This window comes from Haemorhous mexicanus, chromosome 17 (genome assembly GCF_027477595.1).
Source record: "Haemorhous mexicanus isolate bHaeMex1 chromosome 17, bHaeMex1.pri, whole genome shotgun sequence".
NCBI classification, from domain to species: Eukaryota; Metazoa; Chordata; class Aves; order Passeriformes; family Fringillidae; genus Haemorhous; species Haemorhous mexicanus.
Window position 1 is genome coordinate 2,405,886 of NC_082357.1, and position 17,450 is coordinate 2,423,335.

The following is a 17,450-nucleotide window of genomic DNA, read 5'->3' on the forward strand; positions in this document are numbered from 1 at the left end:
TTCCTGTCTACAAGGAAAATGACTCTTCCCTACACCTGTGTGGTGGGAGAGGTTGGTAGGTTGTAGCCATATAGGTTAATGAATACCTAAGCATCATCTAAATTATTTACCAGGGTTCAACCCCTTACTGACTCTCCAACTTATTTTAGATTTAGCCAGTGCAATCTAAGACTCCTCAAGGTTTTTCATATCTCTGAGTAACTTGGGGTTTAAGGTAATTTGGCCTTCAGAGGATTCATCTGGTGACTGCTCGCAATGAAAATTTCTACCAACAGATCTTCAGTATTACCTTTGTGTCCAAGGACACAGTGTTTCTGCTGAACTCAGGATCTCTGTTCTGGAGCCAAATATTTTGACCTAAAATGGGATTGATGGGAAAGAGGGAAGTAGAGGAATTAAATTTTTTCCCCCCCTTAGTTTACTGTCCCCAAGCATGAAAATCCTATTTAGCCTTATATAGGAGCCTGTATTATATATCTGTTACAAGTAATTATGGGCTTATCTGCCTGAAATGTACAGCACTTTTCTTTGGGCTGCATGGATTAATAGCCAGGGTGGGTTCTGTCCTGTAGAATCAAAGGCTGAGTTTTTCCCACTTGGCATCTCGGGTGTTGTCCTCTGGCAGAAAAAGATCTGTGCCATAGAATATGTGCATGTTCTGGTGACTCTTGGCATGACTGATTTTACTCCTTCTCCTCATTGTTTTAATTTTCTCTCATCCTTTCTCTTCTCTGTAGCCCTTTTAGGGTCTCCAGCTGGTGGGATCCAGAATTCCATCGGTTCTGTTGGCACGGGCCAGCAGAGCACTCCAGCACTAAGCAATCCCAACCCAATTGACCCCAGCTCCATGCAACGAGCCTATGCTGCCCTGGGGCTGCCATATGGCAACCAGCCCCAAACACAGCTGCAGCCCCAGGTCCAAGGCCAGCAGCCAGCCCAGCCTCAGGCTCACCAGCAAATGAGGACCATTAATGCACTGGGTAGGTGGAGAAAAGACCAAGAAAAAAAAGAGTTAAAATAATTGATGTTGAATTTTTAGGATAGTCTGGTATTTTGTTTGGTCAGAGTAGTGACTGTCTGTTCATGTTGTTTAGTAGGTTAAAAATGCACTATTTATATACACTACCATTCATTTACATTTGAATTTTTGAATGTAGTGCTTTTGACAAATAGCAGGAGTTTTAGTTTCTGTTAAAATATAGCCCATAGCTCATTCTCTGAGGTGATGAGACAGAATTTCTGAAGGATTTTAGTTTAACAATTGTACCCTGTTCTAACAGACAATTCTGTCTCAAATGCTTTTTTTTTTTTTTTTTTTGCATCTTAATTGCTAATATGGCCTTCTTTATAGCTTATTGATTTAATCTTAAGAGTTTATGAATTTAAAATGTTAATGGACTCGTTTTTGTAGTTGTAACTTGGTTCCATAAATAGCCATGTATGTGCAGCACAGTATAAAAATACTTAACCTGATAAATTGCTTCTTTAGTTAGTCAGGTGGGTCAGTAAAGTGCAGTTTTGTCATATTATTGTCAAAATTGTGAACTGTGTACCAATGATGTTTAATTTTGTCCCAAAGGAGCCAACCAGATGAACCTTCCCACAGGAGGAATAACAACAGACCAGCAACCGGGTCTCATTTCTGAAACTGCTCTTCCAACATCCCTTGGGACAAATAAGTAATGCACACATTTTCATTCTTGCTCAATTAAACATTTATTTCCATGCTTATGAACGTAAATAAGAGCATGCTTTAAAAACTGATTGCATTGGCATGGAGATGGACGTGTACAGCTCTGCTCTCTCTCCTGTTTCAGTTCCAGAGCTGCCACTTTGTGCCTCCTGAGAGCCCCACAATATTTACTGCTTTTAAATGAAGTCTCAAAGGAAGAATATGTTGTATTTTTAAGTTCATAGTTGTGATTCTTTACCATTCACACTGTGAATGTGCCTTGTAAACCTCCTGAGTTTTGCTGCTTCAGGGATTGCAGTTTGTTGATGCCAAAATTTCATTTAAGAGAATGTTTGATGCAATAGCTAAAAGTGATGAAAGCAACAACTCAAAAATTACTTCAGGCATCAAACCTATATCAAAACTCTGCATTCTGGTACCCTAACAGTCCCTTTTCATTTTATATTAGCCCACTAATGAATGATGGCACAAACTCTGGCAATGTTGGAAACCTCAGCTCAATGCCAACGGCCGCACCTCCTTCGAGTAGCGGGGTAAGGAAAGCATGGCATGAACATGTCACTCAGGACCTGCGCAATCATTTAGTGCATAAACTGTAAGTATTCACCAAGGCTGCCTTTCTCCTCAATGTTTTTAAAGAATTTCAATACAGTAGTTCTGCTATTAAGCTGAAAAGAAAGTTATCAGGAGTGGTTCTCAGGTGCTGGGCCACTCAGGATGAGTTGTTACCTTTAATTCTCCTCTTCAGTTTGTTCTTTGTGCTTATTAAGGAGTGGGCATGGAATTAGTTTCTATTGCTAGTAAATTTGCTCTGCTGTGGTGAACAGTTATTTAGACTCCAGACTGTTAAGCCTCACTTTATTTTAATAATTTGATTTGTTTTAATCTTGTGAGAAATAGTAAAATACTATTTTTTAACCAGTTTAATATGCTTTTATATATCTAGTGTGTAAGGAAACATCCAGGGTGATTATCATAAAGCTCTATACTGATTTGGGGATGTTTTTCTGAAGATCTTTTTCTATTTTTGTTGCTCTGTCCTTGCAGTGTCCAAGCCATCTTCCCCACTCCTGATCCAGCAGCACTGAAGGATCGCCGCATGGAGAACTTGGTGGCTTATGCCAGGAAAGTGGAAGGAGATATGTATGAATCTGCTAATAGTAGGGTATGTTGCTTCAGTCCAACATGTCAAAGAACAGTAGTATCACAAATCTTAGAAGTGTAAAGAAAACCCCAGAGAATCATTTCACTGCCCTCTTCATGAGGAAAGTCGTGTTTTCAGTCTGTGACAGTGTTTGTGTAGTCCCAAGCCATGTGATTTGTGTCACTCCGAGCTAATTCACCTCTCAGCTCTAGACACCACCTCCATCCCTGCTAGCATCCTCCTGAAATGCAAGAAACTTGGAGCACAGCTTGCAGTTCTTGATGTTTCCCTTGCTGACTTCCTTCCTTTTTGAAAGTCTTTGTAAGCAGTAATTTTAATTTTTTCTTAATGCCTCTTTACCAGTGGAGGTTTTCTCTAGGTTCCAGTGCTGTTCCACTGCTTACCTTCCACCTGTACTGATGGAATTAATTCTCCTCTACTCTGCAGCACCAGGAGTGGTTGGGCTAAGACATAAGAAGTCAGTCTGGCTTCTTTGTGGATAGGAAAAAATCCCAGAATTGCTGTTGTAATTCACGATTTTTGCTCTGTCTGCACAGAGATGTCAGCTCAAATCTCTCTTACTTGAAGGGAGCAGAGCCCTGTTGATTGACAGGCTGAGGATATGACATGGTGGTAATTCTACCTAAAGGAACCACTCCCTGAAAGGTTTCATTGGGAAAAGACAACAGTGTTAGTGCCAGCAGTAACAGCCATCAAGATCCTACCTGATCAGAAACTTGAGATCCTTTCTTAAACAAGGGAGGGGCATCTAACGAGAGCAGTTAGTGGCATTTCAGGTGATAATCAGATGATCCAGTCAGGCACTTCTGCCCCTCTCAGCCCACCTGCCCAAGGAGCTGGAGATGGGAATGCAGGTTTTATTTCCTAGAGGCAGATAGGCAGTGGCCATTCTTACAGTGCTGCTGTGTCAGAGCTCTCAGTAACCACATTGTATCCTCCTTGTAGCTACCAAGATGGTGTTTACAAGGCAGACTTGGGTGTGCTCAGCTGTGGTTACCCTGGCAGCGTTAGAGACCAATTTTGGATAGAAGGAGGATTTCATGGTCACACCTGGCTGTCTAAATACCTTCTCAGCAAGGATGAGCATAGCAGACTCCTGATATTAAAATTAAATGCCTTCTGACAGACAAACACCCAGAAGTATCTTCTCCTCACCCCTCAAAACAGCTGTCAGAGCCTCCTGGCCAGAAGTTTCTGTTATTGGAATCATCTAATGTATTTGGCTCCAAGCAGCAAACTTGGAAGAAGGCGGTAATTCAGAATGTGTTAACGATGCCATGAGGAATAACATCCTTCTTTTTGAGGAGCTCCCGTTCTACTTTGACACTGAAAGACAGTAAGAGGCATCATTATAAGGAGTTTAATGCTGTTCTAGCAGCGTGTGCTCCTTGTGAGCACTGGCTTTGCAGGAGTCTTTGCAGGGGGAAAGCAGCACAATATTAAATTTACAAATAGGAGCTTACAACTGAAGTGGCTTGAGAAGGGGAGGGGCTGTTAAGCTTTTAAACTGGACAGCAGAAAGTGTCTGTGCTGATTTTTGAGAAACTCTGGGGAAAGAAGTGACCTGAAAAACAAAGCTTTATATTGCATGACTGGACTTCCTTACCAAGGCTGCTGAGGAAAACATATCTCATATTAAGTTTTCAGAAATTAATTAAATCCTGCTGGAATAACAAATTCTGGTTTTGTAGAATATTGAATAAAAACAAAACAATTGTGGGCAAGCATCACTCAGCCTGTGCTCTGTGTAACCCTGGGTTCTAAGAGTGTGGTGGCCCCACAAATAAAATGTAGCCTTGGGTTTGGGGGGGTTTTTTGCCTTTAACAGGTGCATAATCACTTGGCAGATGTGTGTCCAGCAATTCTTGACAAGTAAAATTGTCTATGTGGTGTGCACTGTGACTGTCTTATTGGATCTATTGTCAGTGTGGGTTGAGTAAAATGGATTTTTCATCTTGTACAGATACAGTGTTTACTTGTCTCTACCTGTGAACTGTTTTTCACTGAATTTTCACCATTCCTTTGAGGTTTTGTCTGGTTTTGTTTATCCCTTGCCATGATTGTTGATAGACTCTTTAGGAAAAGAGCAGTTCCTTTCTTATGTAAAAATTGATCTGTCCTTAACATCTGTCTCCTGAAAGTTTATTCAGTGTAACACTGTGCTGGGAATATCTTTTTCTTTTGTCTGTGAATTAGTGGAAGTGTTCATTATGAAAATAACATTTAAAAATCATTAACACCTAGAAACTAAATCACAGCTTCCTGGGTTTTGCTGGAGCAACAGAGAACCTCCAGCCTTCTCCTTTGCCTGCTAATTTACTCAGAGTAGTCATGCAGGGTAGCCATAAACAAGTGTAATTTCCAGAAGCTTTTTTTTCCTGTTCTGCATTAAAGCAGAAAAGACTGTCTTAATTTACAGGATTCTGAAAATAAATATTTATTTTTCAATTAGGCAGGTGTATACATTAAAAAACGAAAAAGCCCAACCCAAAACCAGATGATGGTATTTAGGTAGACTGAGTGAGTTTTGCTGCTGCTGATTACTCTTTGTTTTTCCCTTTTAGGATGAATACTATCATTTATTAGCAGAGAAGATCTACAAGATACAAAAGGAGCTCGAGGAGAAGAGGAGGTCTCGTCTCCATAAACAAGGGATGCTGGGGAACCAAGCAGCCTTACAGACCCCTGGGCCCCAGCCCCCAGGGATTCCCCAGGTGGCTGCTGCCATGGGCCAGGCACAGCCCGTCAGGCCACCCAGTAAGTGCTGCTGGAGCTGCCTCTGCTTCTCAGGAGTCTTTGGACTCCAGTTAATCCTGAGGTTGTGTTTAAAACTGGTTTTGCTGACCTTTCTTGTGTTGTGTTGCAGATGGGCCTATGTCCATGCCAACCGTGCCTATCAGTCGTATGCAGGTTTCTCAAGGTATCTGTTTTCCTCTCTAATTGCAATTTGTGGGTTCAAAATAATTGCTGGGGGAGGGAAGGTGATCTTATGTTGGGGTTTTTTGGTGTTGGGAGGGAGGAACTACAGGGGCTGCCTTATTTTCAGCGTTGCTCTGTGAGTCAGTGCAGTGCTAACAATATGGATCCAGCACTTTGCTGGGGATTGGGAATTAATTCAGTGCTTCCAAAGAGAGGACAGCTCAAGCAAGAATACTGTGGATAATCTCATTTAAAACACTGTAAAGGGAAAAGGATGTTGGCATGTTTTCATCAGTTAATTAGCCAAAAATACACCTGTAGCTGGAAACACAGCACATTAGTCCTAACATCTGTGTAACTAATGATAGCCTTTCTTGGTTTCTGATGGAAAGTGCATCTAAAAAAGCCTTGGAGCTTGTTCCCAGCACTTGTTATTACTCATTGAGGCTGCTGTGAGCTCATGGGTGGCTTATTTCCCAAAATACAAACCCATGTCTTTTAGGTGCTTCAGCTTCCTTCAAAAAGTGTCCTCAGCTATTTTATTTCTTGGTTCAGAGTTAGTACTAAGTCAGGATTTGTGTTGAAACGTCCTTGGGAAATAAAATACTTTTAAAATTCATTTGAATAGAAGAACAAGTTGGTAACAAGCATAGCTCCATAATTACAGCTTCTGACAAGTTTTTTGGAGGGATTCAATGTTTTGTGTGAAAAGCACAACCCCTGTTAAAGCATTTTGCCAGCTTTTGTCCTGATTTGAGGCTTGGAGTTGCCTTCATACATCCCATATGTATTTTTATCGTATTTACTTCAACCATTTCAGTGAGCCCTGAGTAAGACATTGCTGTTTCAAAGCAAATGCCTGATTTTAAGAAACCATCCTAAGGTATTATTTATAAATAGCATCCTGTCTCTGCAGATCATCCAGCATCTACTCTTCATCTTTTGCATTTAATCTTTTTTAAGACACCAAAAATTGTATTTCACCCTAACTAGCATTGTTCCAACCACTTCTTGCATCCTGATTTGTCTGTTAAGTAACTGAAAGATGAAGCGCAGGGCGCTGGAATTGCAGTCATAATAACTTCATTTTCTAGTAGAATATAGATCCATCAGTTGTGCTGACTTGTTCCTAATGAGTTGTTTTGGGGGTGCATTTGCAGGAATGAATCAGTTTAACCCCATGTCCATAGGGAATGTACAGATGCCCCAAGCCCCGCTGGGACCGCGGGCAGCGTCTCCGATGAACCACCCGGTGCAGATGAACAACATGGGCGCCGTGCCCGCGGTTCGTACCCCACACCTGCCCAGCCCCAGCCCACCCTCTGCCCCCCTGGCCAGGCCTAGCCACCCACAGCACTGCTGCAAACTGTGGGATAATTCCCTGGGAATGCAGCACGTGGGACAGGCTTTTATGGAGGTGTTTGTTTGTAATGTTTACCTGTTCCAAAAACACCGAGCAGAACTTAAAGGGGGCACATGCCACAGGTGCAGTAATCCCCAGCAATCTGTGGAAGAGCATCTACTGTCTTTGCAGTGTATAAACCTTCTTTGTTCCTGCATGAAAACGTGTTTTTATTCTTTAGAAAAAACAAAAATAATTTTAGTTTGCCGGATTCTCTCTGTCAACACAGAGAACAAAACAGAGTTAACACTCTGAATGTTACCTGTTAAAAATAATGAATGCTGTGGAGCAAATGCTGAAGTTATGTGCATATGCCCACTTCCAGTTAGTGTAATTAAGCCAATTTTCCTTTTATTTTTTTGTCCTGTCTTTTGATTGTTTTCAGTGTATTTTCCTTTGTCCTGCTCCATAGTACTAAATGGTAATTAGTTATCTGGGTGTTAATTTTCAGATGGCAATGTCTCCTTCCCGAATGCCTCAGCCACAGAACATGATGGGAGCTCATTCCAACAACATGATGGGTCAGGCTCCTACCCAGAACCAATTCCTGCCCCAAAACCAGTTCCCAGCATCCACTGGAGCTATGAATGTGAACAATGTGGGCATGGGTCAGTCAACAGCCCAGGCCGGGGTGGCACAGGTGAGATGGATTCTCTGAGACTTTTTTGCTCTTTATTATTTTGCTCTGATTTATTTACTTGACTTATTTGTTTATTTGTATTTCTGTATCCATTGTTTGATGTAGTCACCCCAACTTTGGGGGATCCTGGGTTACATCTGCCTTCTTCAGAAGCTCTTACATAACTTATCGACATCTGTTAATGGGGGCGCAACGCCCTGCAAGTCCTCATTTAAATCCCTTAAAAATTCATGCTGAGGAGATTTTTAGGGGAAATATCAGAAATCAGTTTATGGGATGCCTATGAACATATGTTTTGTCTCTGTGTGGACCGGAGTAGCTAACTTTAAATGTAAGATTATAATAAAGTGCTTGGGCAAGATCTTCTAAAATTTGTTTTAACTTCTTTGCTTCTGGAGAGAAAATTGTTGGGTTTTTCCTGTGACATTTTTCTGTGCTTATGATGCCAAAGTATCTCCTTTTTCAGAGGGAAAGGCTTGTTGTTTAACTCAGAGCCCAAGTAATTTAGGCTAGTTAAAACCTCCAGAGTTCTGAGAGGTTACTTAGATCAGGTTATGAAGGGCTCTGTCGAGTAAAGTTTGGAATATGTTCAGGATGAAATATCTACAGTTTCATGGGCCCCTGGCTCTGTTGTTTGACTGCCTTTGTGGTGAACGGTTTTTTTCCCAATCCATTTGGTTCCTTAAAACTGCCTCAGTAAAGACAATATAGAAATGTGTTTTAAAATTGAAAGCTCATCTGCAGGAAATTAACTGATTTGTATTTCTAAGAGTAACATTTGAGGATGGAGTATTCTTTTTTATCACCAGTCATCTGATGCAATCTTCAGTAAAATGTATTACTTAAAGGTTTAAGCACATCTAGAGTACATTATTGTTGCTGCTCTGAAAAACAATTCCCAGATTTTCTGAAGCATCTTAAGCAGTTTAATTAGAATTGAACAGAAAACAAAAAGACTCTTCTTAAGTCTTGCTCTGTCAACACCAGCATTAAATGTGTTGATCTGCCCTCCAAAGCAGGGCTGCATCAGAGTCCTGGCCTAAAAATGGGTATTTGCTCCAAACCATTTTGTGTCAAAGCCTGACCTTTGCCCAGCTAATGGCACAATTTAGAGGCTGCCCGTGGGTTTCTGTGTTACTGGCATTGGGAGGATTCCCTCTCTGTGGCAGTGGAATTAATGCTGGACGTGCATGGCACAACTGAACTGGATCTGGGAGCAAGGTCCTTGAGAGCTGATGGCAGCGATGACAGAAATCAGAGCAGTCACTTGCAGCAGCAGCAGCCTTTGTGGCTGATCTGCTTGCACTGACAGTATCCTGTCAGAGAAGGCTTCAGGGCTGTGATTGAAGGGATAAGTGTGATTCCAGGCTCTGAAAGACTCTCTCTCTCTCTCTCCCTAGCAGGGGCAGGTTCCCAGTGCTGCTCTTCCCAACTCCATGAACATGCTGGGGCCGCAGAGTGGGCAGCTGCCGTGTCCCCCGGTGACCCAGCCCCCCCTGCACCAGACCACGCCTCCCGTGTCCTCTGCTGCCGGGATGGCGCCGATGCAGCACCCAACCCCCCCGGGAATGACTCCTCCCCAGCCAGCAGCACCCACCCAGCCATCGACGCCGGTCTCGTCCTCAGGACAAACTCCGACCCCGACGCCGGGCTCTGTTCCCACGGCCACGCAGACCCAGAGCACCCCCACGGGGCAGACTGCGGCCCAGGCCCAGGTGACACCGCAGCCACAGACCCCTGCCCAGCCCCAGTCTGTGCCAACCCCACAGCCAGCCCAGCAGCAGCCAACATCTGTGCAGGCACAGCCACCCGGCACTCCAGTAAGTACCAGCCGGTCCCCTGCGCCTTGTGTCGTGACATCCCACGAGTGTCCCTGTCTGTAGCGCCATGTCCTGAATGTGTAGAGCCCACAGCTGTCCGTAGCAGCTTCTGCTTTAGACCAGGGGGTTGGTTAGAGCTGTGTAAAATGTGTGTGTTCAGATGTTCTCAGACTTGTGTGAAGGAGGGGGGGTTGAATGGCCGGACTGCTCAAAGTAAAATGGGCAGCAGTGTGCAGAAAGATGAGGTGTAACGGGCCTAATGCTCTGTTTGGCCATAATCAGAATCTTTTCTGATCCTGAGATTTGCATCGTTTTTTTTTTCCTTTTAAGATACAGCCAGGGCAAATGCACGTTTCAAGGAATGTACAGTGTTTTTACTGGGCAGGTGTTTTCTCTGTAAAAGAAGCCTCTTTGGGGCAGAATTTTTCCTTGGCTTCTCCTCTGTAAAGCAGAGTTATTAAATGTGTAATATCAAAACTTGGCTACAGTGACCTGTATCCATGTTCTGCACTGTTGTAGAATATCATCTCATGTCTCTTTTGTGCTGTTCATTTTTAGTAAAGGAAAATATTTCTATATATGCAGTGTCTTTCTTTTGTACTGTTTTTACAACAGCTATCCCAGGCAGCAGCTAGTATTGATAACAGGGTCCCCACCCCTGCCTCAGTTGCTAGTGCTGATACGAATTCCCAGCAACTAGGACCAGATGCACCAATGCTAGAAAGCAAATCAGAAGTAAAAACTGAAGAAACTGAGCCAGAGACTAGTGAGACACAAGTGGAAGCTAAGACTGAGGTAAATGAGATTCTCTACAGCTTAACTGAAAGCAGTGACAGATATAAAAGCACTTAATGATGTGTCTGACTCGGTGAGCTAAGGGGCGAGAGGAGGGTCGTTACTGCAAAGTAACTCCTGAGGAAAGCCATGGATGGAAAGTGCTTCAACAGTCTCAAACTAATATTTTGATGGCTGAAGTTTGGGTTGTAGATGTAACAGTACCTCTTGTTGCATCCTTTCTTAAGGTGGAGGAGGATTTACAAGGAACTTCACAAATAAAAGAGGAAACAGATGGAACGGAACTGAAGCAGGAGCCGATGGAGATTGAAGAAAAGAAGCCTGAAATTAAAACAGAGGCTAAAGAGGAAGAGGAGAGTGGCACTAATGGAACCACTTCACAATCCACATCACCATCTCAGCCCCGCAAGAAAAGTATGTGTATGAACACTGAGTTCCCTCATGTGCTTTGCTTTCACTAACATTTATTTTCCATAGTCTCAGCTCCTGCTGGGAGGTTTGTTTTACACTTGTGTTTCCAGCACGTGGAGCTCTGGGAGATCAATACTCTGTAACTTAATTTTGAAAGTAGCATTCCTTTAATGTTACATGAATCAGGTGAGAAAAGCAAGTCACTGTGCCCTTGATCTGAGCAGTGCCTGCCCAGAAGGGCCAAGGCAGTAAGGCAGTGATTGCTGGAGGAATTAAATACATAAATCCCTCCCTGTACATCTTGGGGCTCTTTGAGGAGAGCTCAGTGTAGATTAGAGTGCTTTCAGTAACCAAGGATATCCATTGCTTTTCTTCTCCTGTTAAGAGGCTGCACACACCACCTTTATCCTGAGTTTTGTCAGTCACTTTTCTGAGAATCAGGCACTTGAGCTCTCCTGAATTTGTGTTCCTCCTAGGCTGGACTGCTGCAAGAGGCTTAACATGTATTTTAGAGTCCTGTGCTTTCAGGACTTGAAAGTTTTCAGTGTAGTGTTCCTTTGCTCAGCACTCTCCTAAATGAAGCTGCAGTGTCAGAAGGGATTGAGGTGTGACTGCATCTGTACTCAAGGGAACTTCATGGTGCTGCAGGGTATAGAAATGTTTGGGTGCCTTGTGTTAGTAAGAAATAAATAAGATTATAAAAGCAGAAATATATTTCTCTGCTTGCAGTGCAGGCTTTGTGGCAGGCTGCAAGATAAGTTTTCAGACTCAAAAACCTTAGCAGTTTTGAGACCTCTGTTTTATGGCATCTGCTTTATTGAGGTGATGTTTTCTGTGGTTAGTTTTTAGTTTTCAACCAAAGGGAAGCTTTCAACATGCTGCAAATGTCTAAAAAAAAATCTACATCTTCTTGATGTGCTTTGGGTTGCATTTGGTTACTAACCATAACCTTTCTGTACTAAATCACTATAAAATGCATTTCCCTGCAGATTGCTGTTTTCAGCTGGCAGCAGAGTGGGGCACCCAAATGAGAGCCCCCTGCAGAACCAACTGGCAGAGCCTTTTCCAACCCAAATGTAACACAGGGAGTGGGGGAAAAAAAAGCTTATTAGCATTTCTGAGCCAGTGATATTCCCAGTGGAAGGAATCACTGCTGCCTGGTAGGAATGTGCTTGCACAGGAAAGGTTCTTGCAGAGTCAGTTCAGGCTGGGTCACCACGTATTCCAATTCCTCTTTTGGTGACACAATTTTATCTTGGAAGCTTTGTCACCCAGTTACTGTGTAGAGCAAAGCACGTGCTGTGTGGGCAGGTACAAGCACAGACAGGGGTTTAAAGGGTGGCATTTTCTCACCAAGGAGTTGTTCAATGTTAATTGAGCTTTGGTATTAAAATGCTGAATAAACCAAGAGGTACTGGAGAGTAATTAGTGCCAAGTGTGCTGAAGGGATAGGTGGTATTTTAAAACTACTGAAGAGACTGATCAGGAGTTTTGCAGGAGTTGCAGAAGTATTGGGAATTCTTCCTCCTTCCCATGCAGGCAGATTCCTGAGGGCCATCCCACAGTAAGCTGGCACTGATGGGAAGTGCCATGGACTGTGTGCTACAACTTAGCAAGCAGAGCCTTTTTTTGCCTTTTTTTGCAAATCCAGCGTGAGCAAGAAAGGGAGGTTGTGGTTCCTTGCCTTGCAGTCTCAAAACCCTCTATAATACTCTTTTGGGCAGCTCCTGTCACCTTGTAGGTGGCAGCTTTAGTTTGACCTTGAAGATGAGTTTTACTGGTTTCTTCACTTCTTTGTAAGGCACGATGGAAAACTTGCAGGAGCTTGGGTTTGAGGTGTATTTGTGTGTGCTGTCCTTGTAATTTTGAAAATGTCTTCTCTTCCATTATGAATTTTCTCCTTAGTAATCATAAGCAGACTTGCCTTTGTTTGAAAAAGGCAAAAAAATTTAAAAGGTGGCATTGTACTGTTCTTTGGTAGGTTATACGTCATCGTGAGTCAGGCAAAGATCCCATTTTCTTTTTACCACCCACACATCCAAGACAAAATGGGATAACTGGATGCCAGCTCCTTGCAAAGGTCTTCAAGCTACTGGAGGAGAACTGAGAGCATTTAATTTTGGAAAAAGGAGAGTGGGAAAAACAAAACTTCCTTGTAAAATCCATGTACAGGGAGATGCTATGATCAAATGTGCTGGTATTAGTCATAGTCCTTAGAGGCAGAGCAGCTGAAGATGAAGGCAGTGTTTCTGTGTGTTTTAGGTAAAGTAATAAATTGGAATAACAACTGGATTTTCATTTTGATTTTTTTTTCAAACTTCAAAATGAAAGTGGGTTATAAAATTTATCAGTAGAGATAATTAGGCTTTAAGAAACTTGGCAAAAGTCACACTGGATCTCTGTAGTTTGAGTTTAAAACAAGATTGGATTTACTTTGAAGGATACTGTAGCTTAGTGGTATGTTATTTTAGGAGAAAATTCTAAAAGCAGTGTCAAGCAGGTAGTCAGAATAGATTATTAAAAGGTACTTTTTGACCTTTACATTTCATTAAATGAAATAATTCAGATTATCACATTATGAACTATCTGAATCAGAGCAGTAGAGAATAGTGTTCCTCATCAATGGAATTTAATATTTATTTCTGTTCTTGAGGATCCCATACTATAAGGAGCAAGAGTTGTTTGTAAAACTTTGGAAGTCTTTAGTAGGGAAAAGTGCCTGCATGTGTGCTATTGATAAATATGGAAGTGAATTACCATTTTGTTGGGAGTGAGATTGTGGCAACAGCTGAAGTGATCATACAACCAATGGGGTAGTGTCAGCTTAATTTGTCTTCCCCTTTTTTATGTGAACTCTTTAAAATCATGGATTTTGATCTCGATGTCCCAAAAAGCAATTTATATCATACCAAAATACCATTTGAGTGAGCAAAGCAATGATCAGCCTCAAAGGGGTCACTGAGCCCTGTTGATTCAAGTGTTTTAGCAGAATTAATTGCTCCATTTTATTGGTATTGTTCTCATTTCATCCAGGTAGATAAATATTAGATGCCATCCTGCTTTCCTTAGTTGTCTTTTTTTCTCAATGATAGGCATTTTTCTCTATTTAAAGAACTGTTCCTAAGGAAATAAATGTAATTACACTGCTGAGATGTTCAAAGAGCTCTCCAAGTTATCATTATTTTTCAGAAAATGTATTGCCTTTTTTTTGTCCTTGTCAGCCACTCCTGAAAGAATCATGGCTGTTGCCATGCCACTGTTGCCAAGTGGTGGCACAGAAATCTGGAAGTATTAACACTTTCAAAATCAATTAACGATCCATCAGAGCAGGACTGTTTGCACACCGTGGCCAGGAAAATTCCTGTGCCAGCTCTCAGGACATCTGGTCACTCTCTGTGGAGCTGGCTCCTCACCCCTGCCCACTGCAGTGGGTTTTGCTGGAGGAGTCTTGGCTTGGAAATAGCAGGCAAGGTTAGAAGGGAGGGAGGGAAAATTATGCTCAGTCTCTCCTTTGAGGAGAAAAGGTTCATTCATGTTGAAACAATTGATTTAATTGGATTCTGTGTAAGTTTTGAGGGTTTTTTAATGCTCCAGAATATGTATCATCATGGGCTAGAGTTGTTCCCATATCCCTATTTTGGGAATATCTCTGCTGTGATCTGTGTGAATACAAGGCTGTGTTTGCCTCTTCAGGAAAACCCTTTGCAGAGTTTTAGTTCATGTGTTTCTTTGGGGTTTTTTTAGGGGAGTCAGGATATTAGGAGAAAAGGAGGGCAATTTTGTAACCTTTCTGACTTCCATTACCAGTTTTCAAGCCCGAGGAGCTGCGCCAGGCTCTCATGCCCACCCTGGAGGCTTTGTACCGGCAGGACCCAGAGTCCCTTCCTTTCAGACAGCCTGTGGATCCCCAGCTTCTAGGGATTCCGGTGAGTTGGCATGAAAAAACTCCTGTAAAAAATTTTTTTTTAAATTATTATTATTTATTTATTTTTAAGTAGTCTTCTATTTTTATCTTTGCTCAGGTAAACATTTTCCCTTTTTTTCAACATCTTGAAAAACCTAAAAAAAATTTAAAAATTCAGGTTTTTCACCTTAAAAAGTCAAGGTTTTTTGGGGTGTTTTTACAGGATTATTTTGACATTGTGAAGAATCCCATGGATCTGTCGACCATCAAGCGCAAGCTGGACACGGGGCAGTACCAGGAGCCCTGGCAGTACGTGGATGATGTGTGGCTGATGTTCAACAACGCCTGGCTCTACAACCGCAAGACTTCCCGGGTCTACAAGTTTTGCACTAAGCTGGCAGAGGTGTTTGAGCAGGAGATTGACCCAGTCATGCAGTCCTTGGGCTACTGCTGTGGGCGCAAGGTGGGTGTCCCAGTGTGCCAGGGGTGTTCTGCCCAACAGCCCAGCTGCAGTCAGCACACAAAGCTTCAGCTGGGGGACTCTGGTTTTGAAATAGAAATGCTGAGTGGAAGGGCTACAGAAAGTTTGGTTTTGTTATAAATACGTTGAGAGCTAAAAAGGTCAATAGCAGCTCTGCCCTTCTGTTATTAGTGTTGTAGTTTTCTCCCTCAGAGGACACCTTCTTTAGTTATAAGTAATATTACAATAATTCCCTGGTTTCCCATGTCCTTAAAGCAGAGGTCAAAGGGCCAGCTGCTTTTGGAGTTGGTGATTGTCACCAGATTGAGAGGGCTGTGCTGGTACAGTCATAATAGCTGCAAAAGTGTGACAGCCATGGCAGTGTCCTCTGATACCCACAAGCATCAGGTTTGCTTTGTAGGCCCCTGCTGAACAAAATGCCCCATGGTAAAGCTGCTTTTCTGCCTTGTTTTGCAGTATGAGTTCTCTCCCCAGACCTTGTGCTGCTATGGCAAGCAGCTGTGTACCATTCCTCGGGACGCTGCCTACTACAGCTACCAGAACAGGTAAGTCCTTGAACCCAGGATTTCCCTTATTCAGGAGGTCAGATCTCTTTTGATTTCTCTGCACATACAGAGGATGAGGAGAATTTTTAACTTTTACTTCCCTTTGTCAGCTAAGTCAGGGAGAAGTTCTCTTTTTATCCTTCCATGCTGTCCTTTTGCAGGTGACTCTTTGTTTTTCTGTGCTGCAGTGTGAGGCACTCTGTTCCTCAGTGCTTGCTCTTAGCCAGGCTGCCCCATGAAATGCTTCAGTGCAGGTCAAGTTGTCCATGATTTCCATAAAATGAGGAGCAGGGCTGCAAAAAGGCACTGGGAAATCCTGTTACCTTGTTCTAGGAGAATTGTGAAAATATGCAGGTTTCTTTACAAGTTAGTGCCAGAATTTGCCAAGTAAAGGGTGCAAAGATTGATTGCAAGACTTATGTTTCCCCTTCTTAGTCAGTGCTTCATTATATTTAAATTAGCTTGGAAACAGCATTAAAAACTTCCCAGAGACTCCATGAGAAGCTGTGAAAATGAAAATTTCTCTCATTTTTTAATTAATATTATGACTTGGTATTTCTATTATTATTAATAAGCAATTGTTAGATTAATTTTCCATTTAATGCTTAAATCACCTGTGTTAAAATCACAAAGCAAACTCAAAACTTGGCTTTAATTTTGATTTCTTAGATGATGTGTGTCTTCCCCCCCAAATAAAATACACAATACAAATGGGCTGAGACAAAAGCTTTGTTTTAAATAGGGAAAAGGAAGTTATGAATTGCTTTCCAGAGGCTTGGCAGCCTCTAAGCTTTGCCAGCTGTGAAAGTCACAGAACCAATTCAGACTTCCAGCACTTGTATTTCATCTTTTTGGGCCATCCCTTCTCTCCAAACATGCTCTTGGGAAGCTCTCAGCCTGTTGAGCCCCACTCTGGAGCAGCACAATGTGGGAGAGGAAAATGTGTCATCTCACCTTGTGTGAGGGGCCTTGGGTGGCCTTTGAGAGGCAGAAACTATTGACAGGCAGGAATAAATTCATGAGCTCTCCTAAAAGGTTTTATGCAGCCACTGTGGACTCTGAAAAGTCAGGCTGAAGGGAAATAAGGCAATTAAAATGTATTTAAAGAGACACTTCAGTACTGGCATTGGGGAAAAATAACCCATAGCCTTAAATGCTGGTAAAATTTAAAATACTTTTCATGCAATGCATTCTCTATTCGGAAAGAATAGTAACTTCAGATTGAATTGAAGAAGGGCTCATGCTTCTTTCAAAAGTGCCTTCCCAGTTTAAGTTTTTGTTAAATCACAATTTCCATGGATTTCCATGGATTCACAATTTTCATGGATTATTCCATGGAAGGCAAGGTTGGTCACTAGCAAGAAGTCCAGGGTGAGTGGAGCAGAGGGTTCCTCTGCACTGGGGGCTGAAATATTCCACTTTTCTGCCCATTATAAACAGAAAAGTCCATTTAAGTCATATTTTTCTGCTCATCCAGTTGCCTTGAGAGGGGGTAAGGGTCTGTGGTTTGGGGTGAGCTCAGGAGGAGTGTGAGGTTTTCTGTTTCAGGCCCACTAAATGCAGTGATGAATGATTGGGGCTTTCAGAAAGGTATTTCTAGAGATTAGTCACCATCTTGTTAAGTAATAGTCCATTTTGCATGGAAAGCCCCTGTTCATCAGCTCTCAACCACTCA

At 42.3% G+C, this 17,450-nt stretch overlaps 1 protein-coding gene across 5 annotated transcripts in view; it reads left to right on the forward strand.

Moving 5' to 3' along the window:
- The window catches only part of CREBBP (CREB binding protein), a 97,273-nt gene that overhangs the window by 55,459 nt on the left and 24,364 nt on the right, over window positions 1-17,450 (forward strand). For 2 of the 5 annotated variants that reach the window (XM_059861946.1, XM_059861949.1), the window contains 14 exons: window positions 738-980; window positions 1,580-1,679; window positions 2,142-2,288; window positions 2,741-2,858; window positions 5,423-5,615; window positions 5,725-5,778; window positions 6,938-7,062; window positions 7,631-7,819; window positions 9,220-9,639; window positions 10,255-10,434; window positions 10,662-10,848; window positions 14,653-14,771; window positions 14,973-15,212; window positions 15,687-15,775. In XM_059861946.1, coding sequence (XP_059717929.1) covers window positions 738-980; window positions 1,580-1,679; window positions 2,142-2,288; window positions 2,741-2,858; window positions 5,423-5,615; window positions 5,725-5,778; window positions 6,938-7,062; window positions 7,631-7,819; window positions 9,220-9,639; window positions 10,255-10,434; window positions 10,662-10,848; window positions 14,653-14,771; window positions 14,973-15,212; window positions 15,687-15,775 — 2,404 coding nt within the window. The remainder of the gene's footprint in view (window positions 1-737; window positions 981-1,579; window positions 1,680-2,141; window positions 2,289-2,740; window positions 2,859-5,422; window positions 5,616-5,724; window positions 5,779-6,937; window positions 7,063-7,630; window positions 7,820-9,219; window positions 9,640-10,254; window positions 10,435-10,661; window positions 10,849-14,652; window positions 14,772-14,972; window positions 15,213-15,686; window positions 15,776-17,450) is intronic. The other 3 variants (XM_059861947.1, XM_059861948.1, XM_059861950.1) reach the window with 3 other exon arrangements.